This window comes from Falco biarmicus, chromosome 7, assembly GCF_023638135.1.
Source record: "Falco biarmicus isolate bFalBia1 chromosome 7, bFalBia1.pri, whole genome shotgun sequence".
In the NCBI taxonomy this organism is placed as follows: domain Eukaryota; kingdom Metazoa; phylum Chordata; class Aves; order Falconiformes; family Falconidae; genus Falco; species Falco biarmicus.
This window is the reverse complement of record NC_079294.1, coordinates 2,506,185-2,517,392: the sequence shown is the minus strand read 5'-3', so window position 1 is coordinate 2,517,392 and position 11,208 is coordinate 2,506,185. Positions and strand designations below refer to the sequence as shown.

General features: G+C 62.4%; 1 protein-coding gene across 6 annotated transcripts in view; it reads right to left on the bottom strand.

Moving 5' to 3' along the window:
* Window positions 1-3,095: 3,095 nt before the first annotated feature.
* Window positions 3,096-11,208, bottom strand: part of LARGE2 (LARGE xylosyl- and glucuronyltransferase 2) — a 24,958-nt gene continuing 16,845 nt past the window's right edge. For 4 of the 6 annotated variants that reach the window (XM_056347359.1, XM_056347360.1, XM_056347357.1 and 1 more), the window contains 14 exons: window positions 9,768-9,941; window positions 9,212-9,468; window positions 8,721-8,803; window positions 8,322-8,445; window positions 7,652-7,823; window positions 7,392-7,496; window positions 7,006-7,118; window positions 6,765-6,890; window positions 6,460-6,615; window positions 6,189-6,352; window positions 5,644-5,922; window positions 5,161-5,307; window positions 4,807-5,002; window positions 3,096-4,705 (listed from right to left, as the gene is read on the bottom strand). In XM_056347359.1, the coding sequence (XP_056203334.1) occupies window positions 4,508-4,705; window positions 4,807-5,002; window positions 5,161-5,307; window positions 5,644-5,922; window positions 6,189-6,352; window positions 6,460-6,615; window positions 6,765-6,890; window positions 7,006-7,118; window positions 7,392-7,496; window positions 7,652-7,823; window positions 8,322-8,445; window positions 8,721-8,803; window positions 9,212-9,468; window positions 9,768-9,867 (2,220 nt within the window). In that variant the 5' untranslated portion in view covers window positions 9,868-9,941 and the 3' untranslated portion in view covers window positions 3,096-4,507. Of the gene's footprint in view, window positions 4,706-4,806; window positions 5,003-5,160; window positions 5,308-5,643; window positions 5,923-6,188; window positions 6,353-6,459; window positions 6,616-6,764; window positions 6,891-7,005; window positions 7,119-7,391; window positions 7,497-7,651; window positions 7,824-8,321; window positions 8,446-8,720; window positions 8,804-9,211; window positions 9,469-9,767; window positions 9,942-10,195; window positions 11,048-11,208 lie in introns of those variants that run through there. The other 2 variants (XM_056347362.1, XM_056347363.1) reach the window with 2 other exon arrangements.

Sequence of the window (11,208 nt, the reverse complement as noted above, 5' to 3'; positions counted from 1 at the left end):
AGTCTGCTGGCGCTCGGCGAGTCCTCACCACCTGGGGAATCTGCACCTTTTTTTCTTTTTTTCCTAAATTGATGCTGGCAAAAGTAGACCTCGACCAGTTCCTACCCCTTTGTCACCTACCCTGTTTTGTCCATGTTGTTGCAAAAGAAACAAAGGATCGTTGCCTCTGAGTTTTGAGAAAGCCCTTTTCTTAGCGAGCGCCCAGAATGGCCTTGGGGTCAGCTCCGGGGGGGCAGTGGGTGGGCACGGGGCAGCCCCAGCGCCGTGCCCAGTGGCCACCTTTGGCCTCGGGTCCCCTGCACAGAGGGCTGATCCTGCAGCAGAGCTGGGAAGATGCTGTGCACGTGTGAGCAAGGGCAGGGGTTCCTCTGCTCCTTACCCAGATCTTGGCCTCTCAGGTGGGGGCATGCCAAAATGGAGGGGGAGAGGGCACTTAAATAATTAAGAAAGCAAGCCCTCCATGCCTGGTGTTGCCCTCCGTAAAGCGGGTGCTGGCAGTTCTGGCGCGGAGCTGGTTTCCTGGGCTGTGGGCAGTGGGAGCAGGCGCTGTTGGAGGAGGAGGCACAGTTGCGCCCAGTGCCGGCTGCGGCAGGAGGCTGCGAGTTTCTGCTTGTTCTGGGCTAACGTGTAATTTCTAATCATAGTCTCATGTTTCTTTAATTATCACTGGCATCAAAACGGTGTTTGACTCTGGAGCCAGGAGCAGCGTCTTACCCGTCAGTCAGCTCTCCCTTCCAGAAGGCACGTTGTCTCTGCGTCGTCCCTGATGCCACACGCAACAGGCGGCCGAGACCCTCCTTAAGGAGGATTTTTGCTGCCGCAGAAGCCGCCGTGGCTGGGGCAGGGTCCCGGCAGCCCCACGCAACCGCAGCCAGCAGGCAGTCGTGGCCCACCAGCCGCTTCGCTCCGGCTGCAGCTGCGGGGCCGCCCAGGACCCTCTTACACGGGCGGAGGTGTCTGGCCGCCTCTGTAGTCCCACAGAAGCGAAGCGCAGGTCGCAAAACTTCATTAAGTGAAGATGGAGCGAGGTCCCAGGGGCCGGAGGCTGCCAGCACCGCCTGCTCGGGCTGCTGCGGAGGAAGGAGCCCACTTTGCTGCGCAGGGAGGGCGCTGAGCCGCTGCTTGCCTGGGTGCTCCGGCCCAGCAGCAGGGTGGCTTCCCATGCGGTGCTTTGCCTTTCGGGGCCGAGTGGCTCTAACCTGCAACCACCCACCACGTCGTCCACAGCCGAGGGCAGGTGGGTTTGTGAAGGTTTGTGAAGGCGGCTCTGCTTGTATAGAGAAAATACTCGGGCCTCGATCGTGGCTTCGCATTCCTGCGATGGCAGTGGCACCACCTCGGTAGGTGTGTTGATACCACCGCCCCGCCGGTGCGCCCCGTCCCCCACCCCAGCATTTCACCCTAGACCAAGCCATACAGCAGGAGTCCTGGCGTGGGGATGACCAGGAGCTGATGCTGCGGGTGCCACGGCGGAGCGCGGTCCCTCCCCAGCCCGCCCGACGTCTCCAGGTGCTTTTGGTGACCAGCACCACGGGCCTGGCGCTGCGACGGGACGGGGGGTGGCAGCTTCTCCCCCAGCTGGGTTTCCCTGTGGTGAAGCACTGGGTCTGCTCTCCGTGGGCCGGTGCCACCTATGGTGTCCCTCTCCCCGCCCCGACCTCCATCCGTGCAGGCCCTGGTGTAAAATGCCCTTTGTGACTGGCACTGCTCTGTTGTCACAGAATCACATCAAGAGAACACTGACTCACGAGCTGGTTTGGGGTTTTAAAATATCTATTCTTTTTAGCCTGATGCTCATAGTGATCTGCAGTCTCTTTGCTGCCTTCAAGTCTCTTGTGGTTTCAGTTTTGGTACAAATGTGTTTAGATTTTAGCCAGTTAACAGGGGTGGTGGGGTGGTACAGAGCATCTGATCAATTTGTATTTATTTATTTTAACATTTTACTAAATAAAACAGAATAAAACCTCACGTCTCCTTTAGCTGTATGTACCAGGCGGGGACAGCGGGTCCCGCAGGGGCTGGCAGGGTGCCCCCGGAAAGCCCCCAGCCCCAGGAGGGGTGGCTGAGCGTGGCTGTGCGTGATGGCTGTGGCACGCTGCGGCTCGAGGCTTCGCTTCCTTGGCAGGGAGAAGGGTGCTGCGTTAGTAGAAATGAATTTTAGCTCTAAAAGGGGTTGTGCTGGGTTAAAAGAAAAATTCCACGGGCTCTGGCTCCCTGGCTGCCTCCAGCTGACGCTGCCCGGCAGAGGGCACACGGAGACCAGCACCGAGCTGGGTTTACTCCAAGTACCCACACCCCTTGTGGGCACATTTTGGGCTAAGGACTGTCTAGGTTGGGAAGAAGTACCCGAAAATGATGGCACGCGGTCCTCCTGCTGTAGGCACAGCTGTACACCTTCCAAAAAAACCCACAGAGCCAGCATTTTTGTAGCCACCTAGCCGTCCCACAAACATGCCGGCACTGCTCCAGTGCCGCACCTCTAGCAAAGACAGGCTAAACGACTGTCTGGATCAGATCTAAACCCATCATGTCGCGTAGCGTGGCGGCGGCGCGATAGCGATGAGCTTTGACTCTATTTATTAAACAAGAGCTGCCTGCTGGGGACTGGCGGGGTGGAGCTGCGCCTGCTTCACAGCTATTAGCAATGTCTTCCCAGCCCTTTCCCAAATAAAGCCTCAACCACTTGCTCCTGGCATACCACTCGTCCTTCCCGCCCTGCAGAGGCCAGGCTGGCAGCCTGTCTGCCCTGAGCACCAGTTTTTATTCCCAACAGCCCTGTAAAGCCAAGGCTGTTCAGGCGGGAGCCCCGGTCAGCCCCGCTGCCGTGCCAGGAGCCGGCAGGCCTGCCACTTGGTGACACAGACAGTTCCTTTTGCCTGCTGTTGCTCCCTGCTCCCCAACCCTCCCGCTGTGCCAGCCAGAAAGGGAAAAAGCTCCAAAACGTGCCAGGCAGAGCAAGCCCAGTGATGCTTTTCCCCAGCTGAGGCTCAAGCTGCCCCTGCGTTGCTCTCCTCCCACTGCCTTCCCTCCAGGGGACACGTGCAAGCTCACAGCAGAAAAAAATATTAATAACCAGGCAGTTGCTAACAAGGATGTGAAAAAGAATAAAAAATGCTTTAATTTAAAAATTAAATTAAAAAGAGAGAATAAGCAAGAGGCGCTTGTGCCCTTTCCATACCCCGCGCTTTGTATGGCTCCTCCTAGCCGCTCCCACCGTGGACGGAAAATTCTCACACCTGCACAGAGCTGGCCCTTGCAGCCCGGAGTAACACAAAGGAGAGAACAGCGGAGACTGCAGCAGCAACTAGCCCGGAGACCCTCCAGGGCCACCAGCAAAATCATCCAGGAGCAAGAAAGGATTAAAAAAAAAAACCCCAAAACAACAAAAAAACCCCAAACCCCGACACCCTAACCATTTAATTTTTATGAGAAAAGTATTAAATAATTTAAATAGCGTGAGGAAAGCGATGCATCCTCTGTGCTCCAGTGTGTGATAGCGGTGGAACAGTGCCCGGCCAAGCTGCTCTGGGCCCGGGGATCCCGCCACAGTGCTCAGCTACCGTCTTGTCCAGTGTCAACCACATCCCTGATTGTCGATGGCAATGTCTGCACTGCCAAGAGCTGGTGGGGAGCAGGGTGGTCCCCTGTCAGGAATTTCTCCAAGCACGTGCTGGCCCACAAAGCTGCCATTTTGCCCGTGGCAGCGGTTTGCAGCCCTGCCCCGCGGGGCAATGCCAGCCCCTGCCATGGCGGCTGCCAGCTGGGAGGCACCAGCCCGTTCCGGGAGCTCGCCGCTGGGGCCAGCAGCCAGCCTGTCCTGCTCCAGCGGCTCGTCCTGCTCTGGGGGATTCCCACAGCACCAGTACTGGGGCAGCTCCGCTGGCGGCTTTGCACCCATACAGATGGGGAGTAACAATACCTTGCCCTGTTAACCAGCCAGCCTTGATCGGGGCTTCAGCCAGGTCTCCGCAGCTCCCAGTACTCCCTGGCCCCAACTCCCAGCGGCTTTCTCGGAGCCCACTCCACGCAGGACCCACAGGATGCTCTGCAGCCTCACCTCCCACTCCCCAAGGCGCTGGAGGGGTGTGGGGAGGACTGGGACCTGGGGCCACCGAGCAGAGGCAGAGCAGGGCAAGGTACAGCTCCCAGAGCTCTCCAGCTGCCAGGCTCAGGGAGGTGAGCGAAGGAAGGCTGAGAATCCACATCTGCTAAAACAGGGGAGGGAGGAGACCCGGCCCCCGGCCCGGGGAGGTTCCCCTGTACCGCAGTTAGGCTGCTGTTCCGAAAAAACCTTTGGCCACGCCGCAGCAGCTGGCCTGCAGGCACTGGCTGCTCTCGCGGCTGGCGTCTTCCATCCTATCTACGGGCATCCCTTTGCCGGGCTGGAGAGGCTGCGCTGCCAGCTTGGATCCCCGGGGCCAGGCTGCGGCGGTGGGCCGGGGCAGGAGGGGCCCTGAGCCCCCTCTCCAGCGCACTGCTAGCACCCCGCGCCCACTGCACCCAGGCGTCAGAGGCTCCTCTCGGCGGTGAGGTATTTGAGTGCGGCAGCCCCGTACCGCCGCGACAGGTCCTGGTGGAACTCCTCCCGCAGCGTCTGGAGGCAGCCCCGGTACCCTGCGCTCAGGCGGAACTTGGAGATGTCAAAGCTGGGGGCGTGGGGCATGTGGATCATGAAGGCGTTGGGCAGGACCAGCAGCTCATACTCCTGGGGGCAGAGCGGCAGCCCTCACCATCAGCATCGGCTCGGCGGTGCCGGCATGGCACTGCCCAGCAGCTCCACGGGGCCCGGAGCAGCCCCTTACCCACCTGCGCATCCAGCTCCATGATGTGGGACACCTTGTTCCAGCCGAAGCCCACGAACCTCTGGTCATACTTGGGGCAGTCTCGCCTCACTACAACGTAAGGCTCGAAGTCCGGCTGCCACGCCACACGGTACGGCACGGTGGCCGTCCGCCACTTGGCGTAGTCAGTTGGGGCATGGCCTTTTGGCCACACGTGGTACCTGCGGGGAGCGACGGAAATGGGAGAGCCGGGAGAGGCAGAGGATGCAGGGCGGTCCTCTGAGCCGGCTGCCCCGCAGCCCCGAGGCGCAAGGGTACAAAACTGGCTTCTGCCGGGCGTGACGGCCCCGTTGGATGGTGGGGCAGCTCCGGTTCCTACCTGAAGGTGTAGAGGGATCCCATGTCCAGCATGGAGAGCAGCTCTGCTTTGGATTTGGGGAAGGTCAGGCGATAGTGCAAGGTCTCAAAAGCCGGCACGATGAGAGCTGCCTTCCTCTGGGGCAGCTCCAGCTGCTGGATGGAGTTCCTAGGGTGGTAAGAAGGGTGTGAGGTCCCCTCAGCTGTGAGCCACGGCCACAGCACCCCTTCCTCAGCCCTACCAGCCTGCCCGCCGCTCTGGAAGGGCATTAATTGGTTTTGGACACTTTGGAGTGGTGCCATGCAGGGGCAGGAGGAACTGGGCACCCCTCACAGCTCCTTCCTCACCCGGTGGCATCTGACAAAAGCAAGGCCAGGATCCCAAGGCTGAACACAAAGGAAACAGCTTCTGCACGTTGAAAACTGCTGCCCCGAGGTGTTTCCTGCAAACCCTGGTGCTGGGCAGCCTGGCAGGCTGAGCGAGAGCGGCTGGAGAGAGCCTCACCTGAGGTAATCGTAGAGGCCGTACATAGGCAAGAAGTCAATGTCCGTCAGAAAGACGTACGGTGTCTGCGTGTTGGCCAAGGCCACGTTGCGCAGCAGGTTGATGGGGTAGAACTGCCCCTCCTTGTAGACGATGTGGTAGGCGACGTTGCGGCGGGCGCTCAGCACCTCCGAGGCCTGGGCGTAGCGCAGGAACTGCTGAGCCTCCGCATCCGACATGTACAGCGCCAGGCTGATGGGGCCTGCCCAGTGCTTGCAGATGGCCTCCAGCATCTGTAACCTGTGAAGCAGCAGGCACTGCGTGAGCTTGGCACATCGGCCAAGCTCAGAACAGGGTGCCTGCCCGTGAGCTGCACACACCAGCCGAGCCCAGCGCAGGGGGCAGTGGGAGGAGCGCTCCTAGCCTGGCGTCTTGCTCCCCACTGCAAAGTGCTGGTGTGAGGGTGAGGAACCCGTATTTCAAGATCCCTGGTAGCTCCCAAGCTGCGGAGCCTCCCCAGGGGAGCGGAGGCAGGATCCGACCTCCCACCACCCCAGCAGCAATACCTGTCCATGGAGAGCTGGGCCACAAGGGTGACATCGGTGGGGCCAGGAAGGGCCAGGAACTCGTACTGCAGGAAGAAGAGGTGGATGCGGTGCTGCGTGAGGTGCTGCTGGCGGAAATCGTAGCAGGGATCGTCCTCGTCCAACTCCTCCAGTGCCTGCTGCAGCTGCAACGCCACGAAGGTGAGGGAGAGCAGGAGCCCCACGGGGCGGCTGCGTGGGGTCTCTGCCCACCACATGCTCTGGGGCTGGGGACAGTCACAGCCGCCCTCACCTGGTCGCTGGGGGGGCTGGGGAGGCTGGCACAGCCAAAGAGCTCCCGGCGCAGCAGGTTCCCATCGTACTCCAGGAAGGTCAGGTAGAGGTTGCGGAAGAACTCCACGTGCTTGTTCTTCACGCGCAGCTTCTTGGGCGAGTTCCAGTGGATCACCTGAGGGCAGTGGCACGTCACCCCACGGAGGGGAAGTCAGCAGCACCCGACACTTCCCCCAAGCCCCCAGACCCCTTGCTGACTCCTATAGCGCACGTGCCGTCTGTCTGGCCCTCCCCAGGCTCAAAGGCAGCAAACCCAGCACCCACCTTGAGATCCGAGAGCTCGGTGTAGCACTGCTCCGAGCGGGTGTGATCGGAGAGCTGCACGTTCCAGAAGCAGGGGAGCCGGTACACCAGGGCCGGGTTCTGCTTGATCACCGCGTTAAAGATGTCCTAGGAGAGAGAAAGGCGAGTACAGAGGCAGATGAGGAGGACGGCACAGCCCTGCCACGCCAGCAGCGCTACGGGAACACAGCAGGGCTGACCGCCCTGGAGAAGGGACCGTTACCTGGTCGGCCAGCGAGGTGGAGAGCATGCTCATGAGCTCCCGCTCCGCCGTCAGCCGCCACATCTGCTCCCAGCCCAGGCGACGAAGGCGGTCCAGAAGGAGCAGGATCACCCCTGGGTGCCAGGCAGGAGGCCACTGGGTCACCGAGGGAGCACCCAGCCATTACAGAGCTAGAGCACAGCAGCCTGCATGCCTTCAGTCCCTGGGACACGCCACTTCCCTGCCACTTCCCTGCGCCCACCCATACAACCCCAGGACGCTGTAGCAGCCCCCTCGTGCTCACCAGACTCTCCTGCCTCACCTCAGCCATCCCCCGCCTCCCCGTGCCCAGCTGGATGCAGAGCCCTGAGCTGGATGCAGAGCCCACCCCGGCAGCCCACACTCACCCGTGTTGAAGCCACGTCCCAGGGCCGGCCACGGTTTGTGGTTTTTCCACAGGTTGCCCAAATACCAGTCGCTTTGGTTCTCCACCAGCCCAATCACCTGCTTGTCTGTGGAAACAGATGGACAAGGACGCAGCCTGTCTTGCTGTAGGTTCAGAGGGCCCGAGCAAACACGCCGCGTCGGTGCTGCGGCAGATGGGGACTGCCACCCTAAGCCCAGCACCCAGGGACTAGCCAGGGCCCCAGGGGCACCCTGTCCTCACCAGAAAACTTCCCAAAGACGGCCCAGAGCTCGGCGATGTCGGTGGCGAAGGTGATGTCGGTGTCCAAGACGATGACCTTGGATAGGTTGGAGGGCAGTGCCTTGGTAAGCGTCAGCTTCATCAGCCCGTAGATGCCGGAGTAGTGCTTGTTGGGGATCCAGGACACCTCCGGCTGCAAGGCAACACGGATCAGGGCTGGGCACAGCCACGCCCTCCCCTGCCCGCGCAGGACGGCCACGTGTGCCCAGTGCCCCATGCAGAGGAGCAGCACACCTGAGCTGTGCAGCCAGCCAAGGCTGGAGCATCGCCCCCAGCTGTGTCACCAGCAGCCACACACCTTGCCCCGGGCCCTTCAGGTGCTCACTGGCTGCACCCACCTCCTTCTCCTTTGCTCTCACCCTGGCCTGGCTCTTCCTCAAGCCACCAGAACCTCTACCTGGACCCCAGTGTTTCAGTGGGGGACCCAGCTCGCTGCAGAGGCAGCACTACCCCAGGGGCCTCCCCATCCCTCCAGCACCAGCCCTGTGCCCCCTTCTCAGCCAGACCAGCAGCAAGTCCAGGAAAGGGAGCAGGGGAGTGAAGGACCTGCAGGAAAAGTTAATATCCCCCCCTCCCCCTTGTCCCTCTGAGCACTGGGCTGGGACACAACAAAGAGGCTGCAAGTGCCTGCCTTCAAGTCATCGGCGTTGTAGAAGCTGACGTGGACGGAGGGCACCATCCAGGACTGGAAGAGCATCTGGAGGATTCGGTGGGCCACAGAGTCCGTGATGAAGTGGAAGTGGAGGGGGTTTTTCCTGCCAAGGGCAAGCGCAGCAGCACTCAGCACCACAGCGGAAGCAAGAAGACATGGGCCCCATCCCTCCCAGCCCTGCCAGGGGCTAAGGGGGAGATGGAGAAAAATCAGCCATCTGGGGGAAACAAATCCCCCTCTGGCCCCCTAAGCAGTGGCACAGGGGCTAGATAGAGGCCCCAGAGCCCCTCTCCTGCATCACTGCCCCCCCTGCAGCATGTGGCAGCTCATCTGGGAACCCCAAACCAGTGGGCTTCTGGCACAGCACCTCCCTGTTACCTGTGGAAGAGGATGGATTTCACCAGGGTGACCACATCCCGGCTCGCGTTGTGCCCGGCGCACACAATCGCAATGTGCAGGAGCTGCCCAGAGACAAACGGCACCTTTTTGAGACTGGACACCCCCCTCCTTGCAGGTGCCTGTCAGCTCCTCCCTGGGGCCGTGCTACGGGAAGAGACTCCATAACCCAGCCCCTCCCCTGGGGAAGGAGCCCCACAAGGAGATAGGAGTCCCTTGGCTTGCGAGGGAGGATAGGAGTCTGGCTGCCGCTCCTCCTGTCTGGCTTCCCTCTCTAGAGAAGTCAGACGCCCTCACCCACCGACTGTGGCCCGTTGAGCACCATGGAGAGCCAGGATGAGGCCCCAGCACAGCCAGAGCATAGGGCGAGCTGTGCCAGGTGGATTGCACATACATCCACGCTCAGCCAGGGTCCCAGCCTCCCACCCGACATCCCCTATCCACCATGCCACCGTGCCGGTGCCACCACCCACCTCACACTTGTGCACCGTCCGCTGCTTGGGGCAGGCCGTGCGGTTGCTCCTCTCACCCCCGTGGGGGTCCCCATCCTCGGCAGAGGTCCCCCACTGCGGGCTGCCATCGCTGCCTTCCGCCTGCGCCTGGCCGAGCTGCAGACGGAGCTGCTCGTTCTCCTCCTCCACCCTGCACACCCGCGAGGCCAGCGCCTCCCGCTCCACGTCCCGGGTCGGCTGCTCGCCCAGGCAGGGCGGCAGCAGGAGGAAGCGGCCATCTGCAGGAGACAGGGGGCATGCGATGGGTACGGCAAGGCAAAGCCCGGCTGCGAGGGACAGGGTGTGGATGGCGGGGCAGACCCCGGCTGAGAGGTCCTGGTACATCCCACATGTGCCCAGCCAACGTCACAGCTCTGCTCCCCTGATCCCCAGGGATGCCCCTGGAAACGCAGAGCTCAGATATACCTGCAGCGACTCGCACGGCTAGAGAGCAACCACCCCAGGCCCCAGCCTCCCCTGCCCACCCTCTGTTGCAGACTGTTCCTTGATCTGAGGAGGAAGAGAAGGACCCACTCACATTCGAGGCTGCCCACGAAGAGGTAGAGCCAGGAGAGGAGGATGGCCAGGGTCACCGTGGCGAGCAGCAGCTTCAGCTTCATGCGCCAGGAGCGCAACATGGTGTGGTGGCGGGACACGGGCGGCGAGGATCAGGTGGGCAGCCCGAGCCCCGCTGGCCCCGGCATCCTAGAGCCTGCGAGGGGCAGAGGAGCAGAGAGAGGTGTTAGCAGCAGCCCTGCAGCTCCAAGTGCCTCGACAGCCCCCGGCTCCTGCTCCCTCCAGGACACTGTCTGGGCAAGTGCAGCAGCGAGACGGCCACCCTTCACCTCTCCAGCGACAGCCTCTCCCAGCCAGCACCCTCCCAGTCCCCCTGTGCTGGGGCACCCAGACCTCCCCTGGGCTTGCCCTGCCACCCTGCCACGGCCACACAGCCCTCGGGGGGAGGACCTCAGACATGGGAGGAGGGAAGGAGTCCCCCAGGTGATCTCACTCCAGCTCGGGTCCGTCCCACAGGTGAAGGGGCAAGAAGGGCAGGCGCCCAGGGGGGGAGAGGCTGTGCCGGCGAGGTGTGCCCGAGCTGGGTGGCCGGTCACGCGGTGGTTAATGAGCCTGCCCTTGGGAGGGAGCGCAGGTACCTGGGTCTGCAGACGCCTCCCCCTGCTGTGTGGCGAAGTTTGGTGGAAAAACCCCAAACGCTTAGGTGAAACTCACTTCCCGGCACTGCTGACTCAACGGGGCATGCCGAGGGGCTCCCCCAGCCCTGCCAGCCGTGCGGGCTGTGCTGATTCCATTCCTCCCCCAGCAGGCAGAGCACCCTGCTCCCCACCTCGCTCCTGCGCCCAGGCCCATCACGGGGACAGAAAGATGCCCGGGGCAGACAAAGACCCCACAAAGCAAAGGCACACCAACCTCCTCCCACCTCGCTCCGCACCTCTGCCTGCCTGCTGCAGCGAGACTGAGCCCCTGCCCTCAGTGCAACATCTGGAGGCTTAACAAAAGCTGCCGTAGAGATGAATGGGCCGGATTAGGGGCTGCTCACCCCTGCACACACCCTGCTGGAGCCCCCATTGATGTGCAGATGCCCATGGGGCCACCAGCGCCTGGGGGTTGGAACAGGCAGCCTGGGAGGACATCACCCCGAGCAGCCCCTGGGGCCGGGGTGCAAGTCCCGGCGGGTGGGTGGCAAGTTGGCCAGGAGCGAGGGGGAGGCAGCAGCAAGGGGCTCGGGCCCTGCAAGGGCTGGGGCAAGGCCAGCCCCAGGGAGCACAGCCACGCTAACCACTGGGGGATGCCGCCAAGCCCCCGCGGCAGCGGGCACGGCACCCCAGGGCTGCGCTCCTTTTCCTGCCGGCACCTCGAGCAGGGCCAGCCATGGCCTCGCTCTTCCACTCCACAGAGCGGGCCAAGCGCCGGCGTGGCGGGGAAGAGGGAAGCTGATGCACGGAGCACAGCAGGCCCAG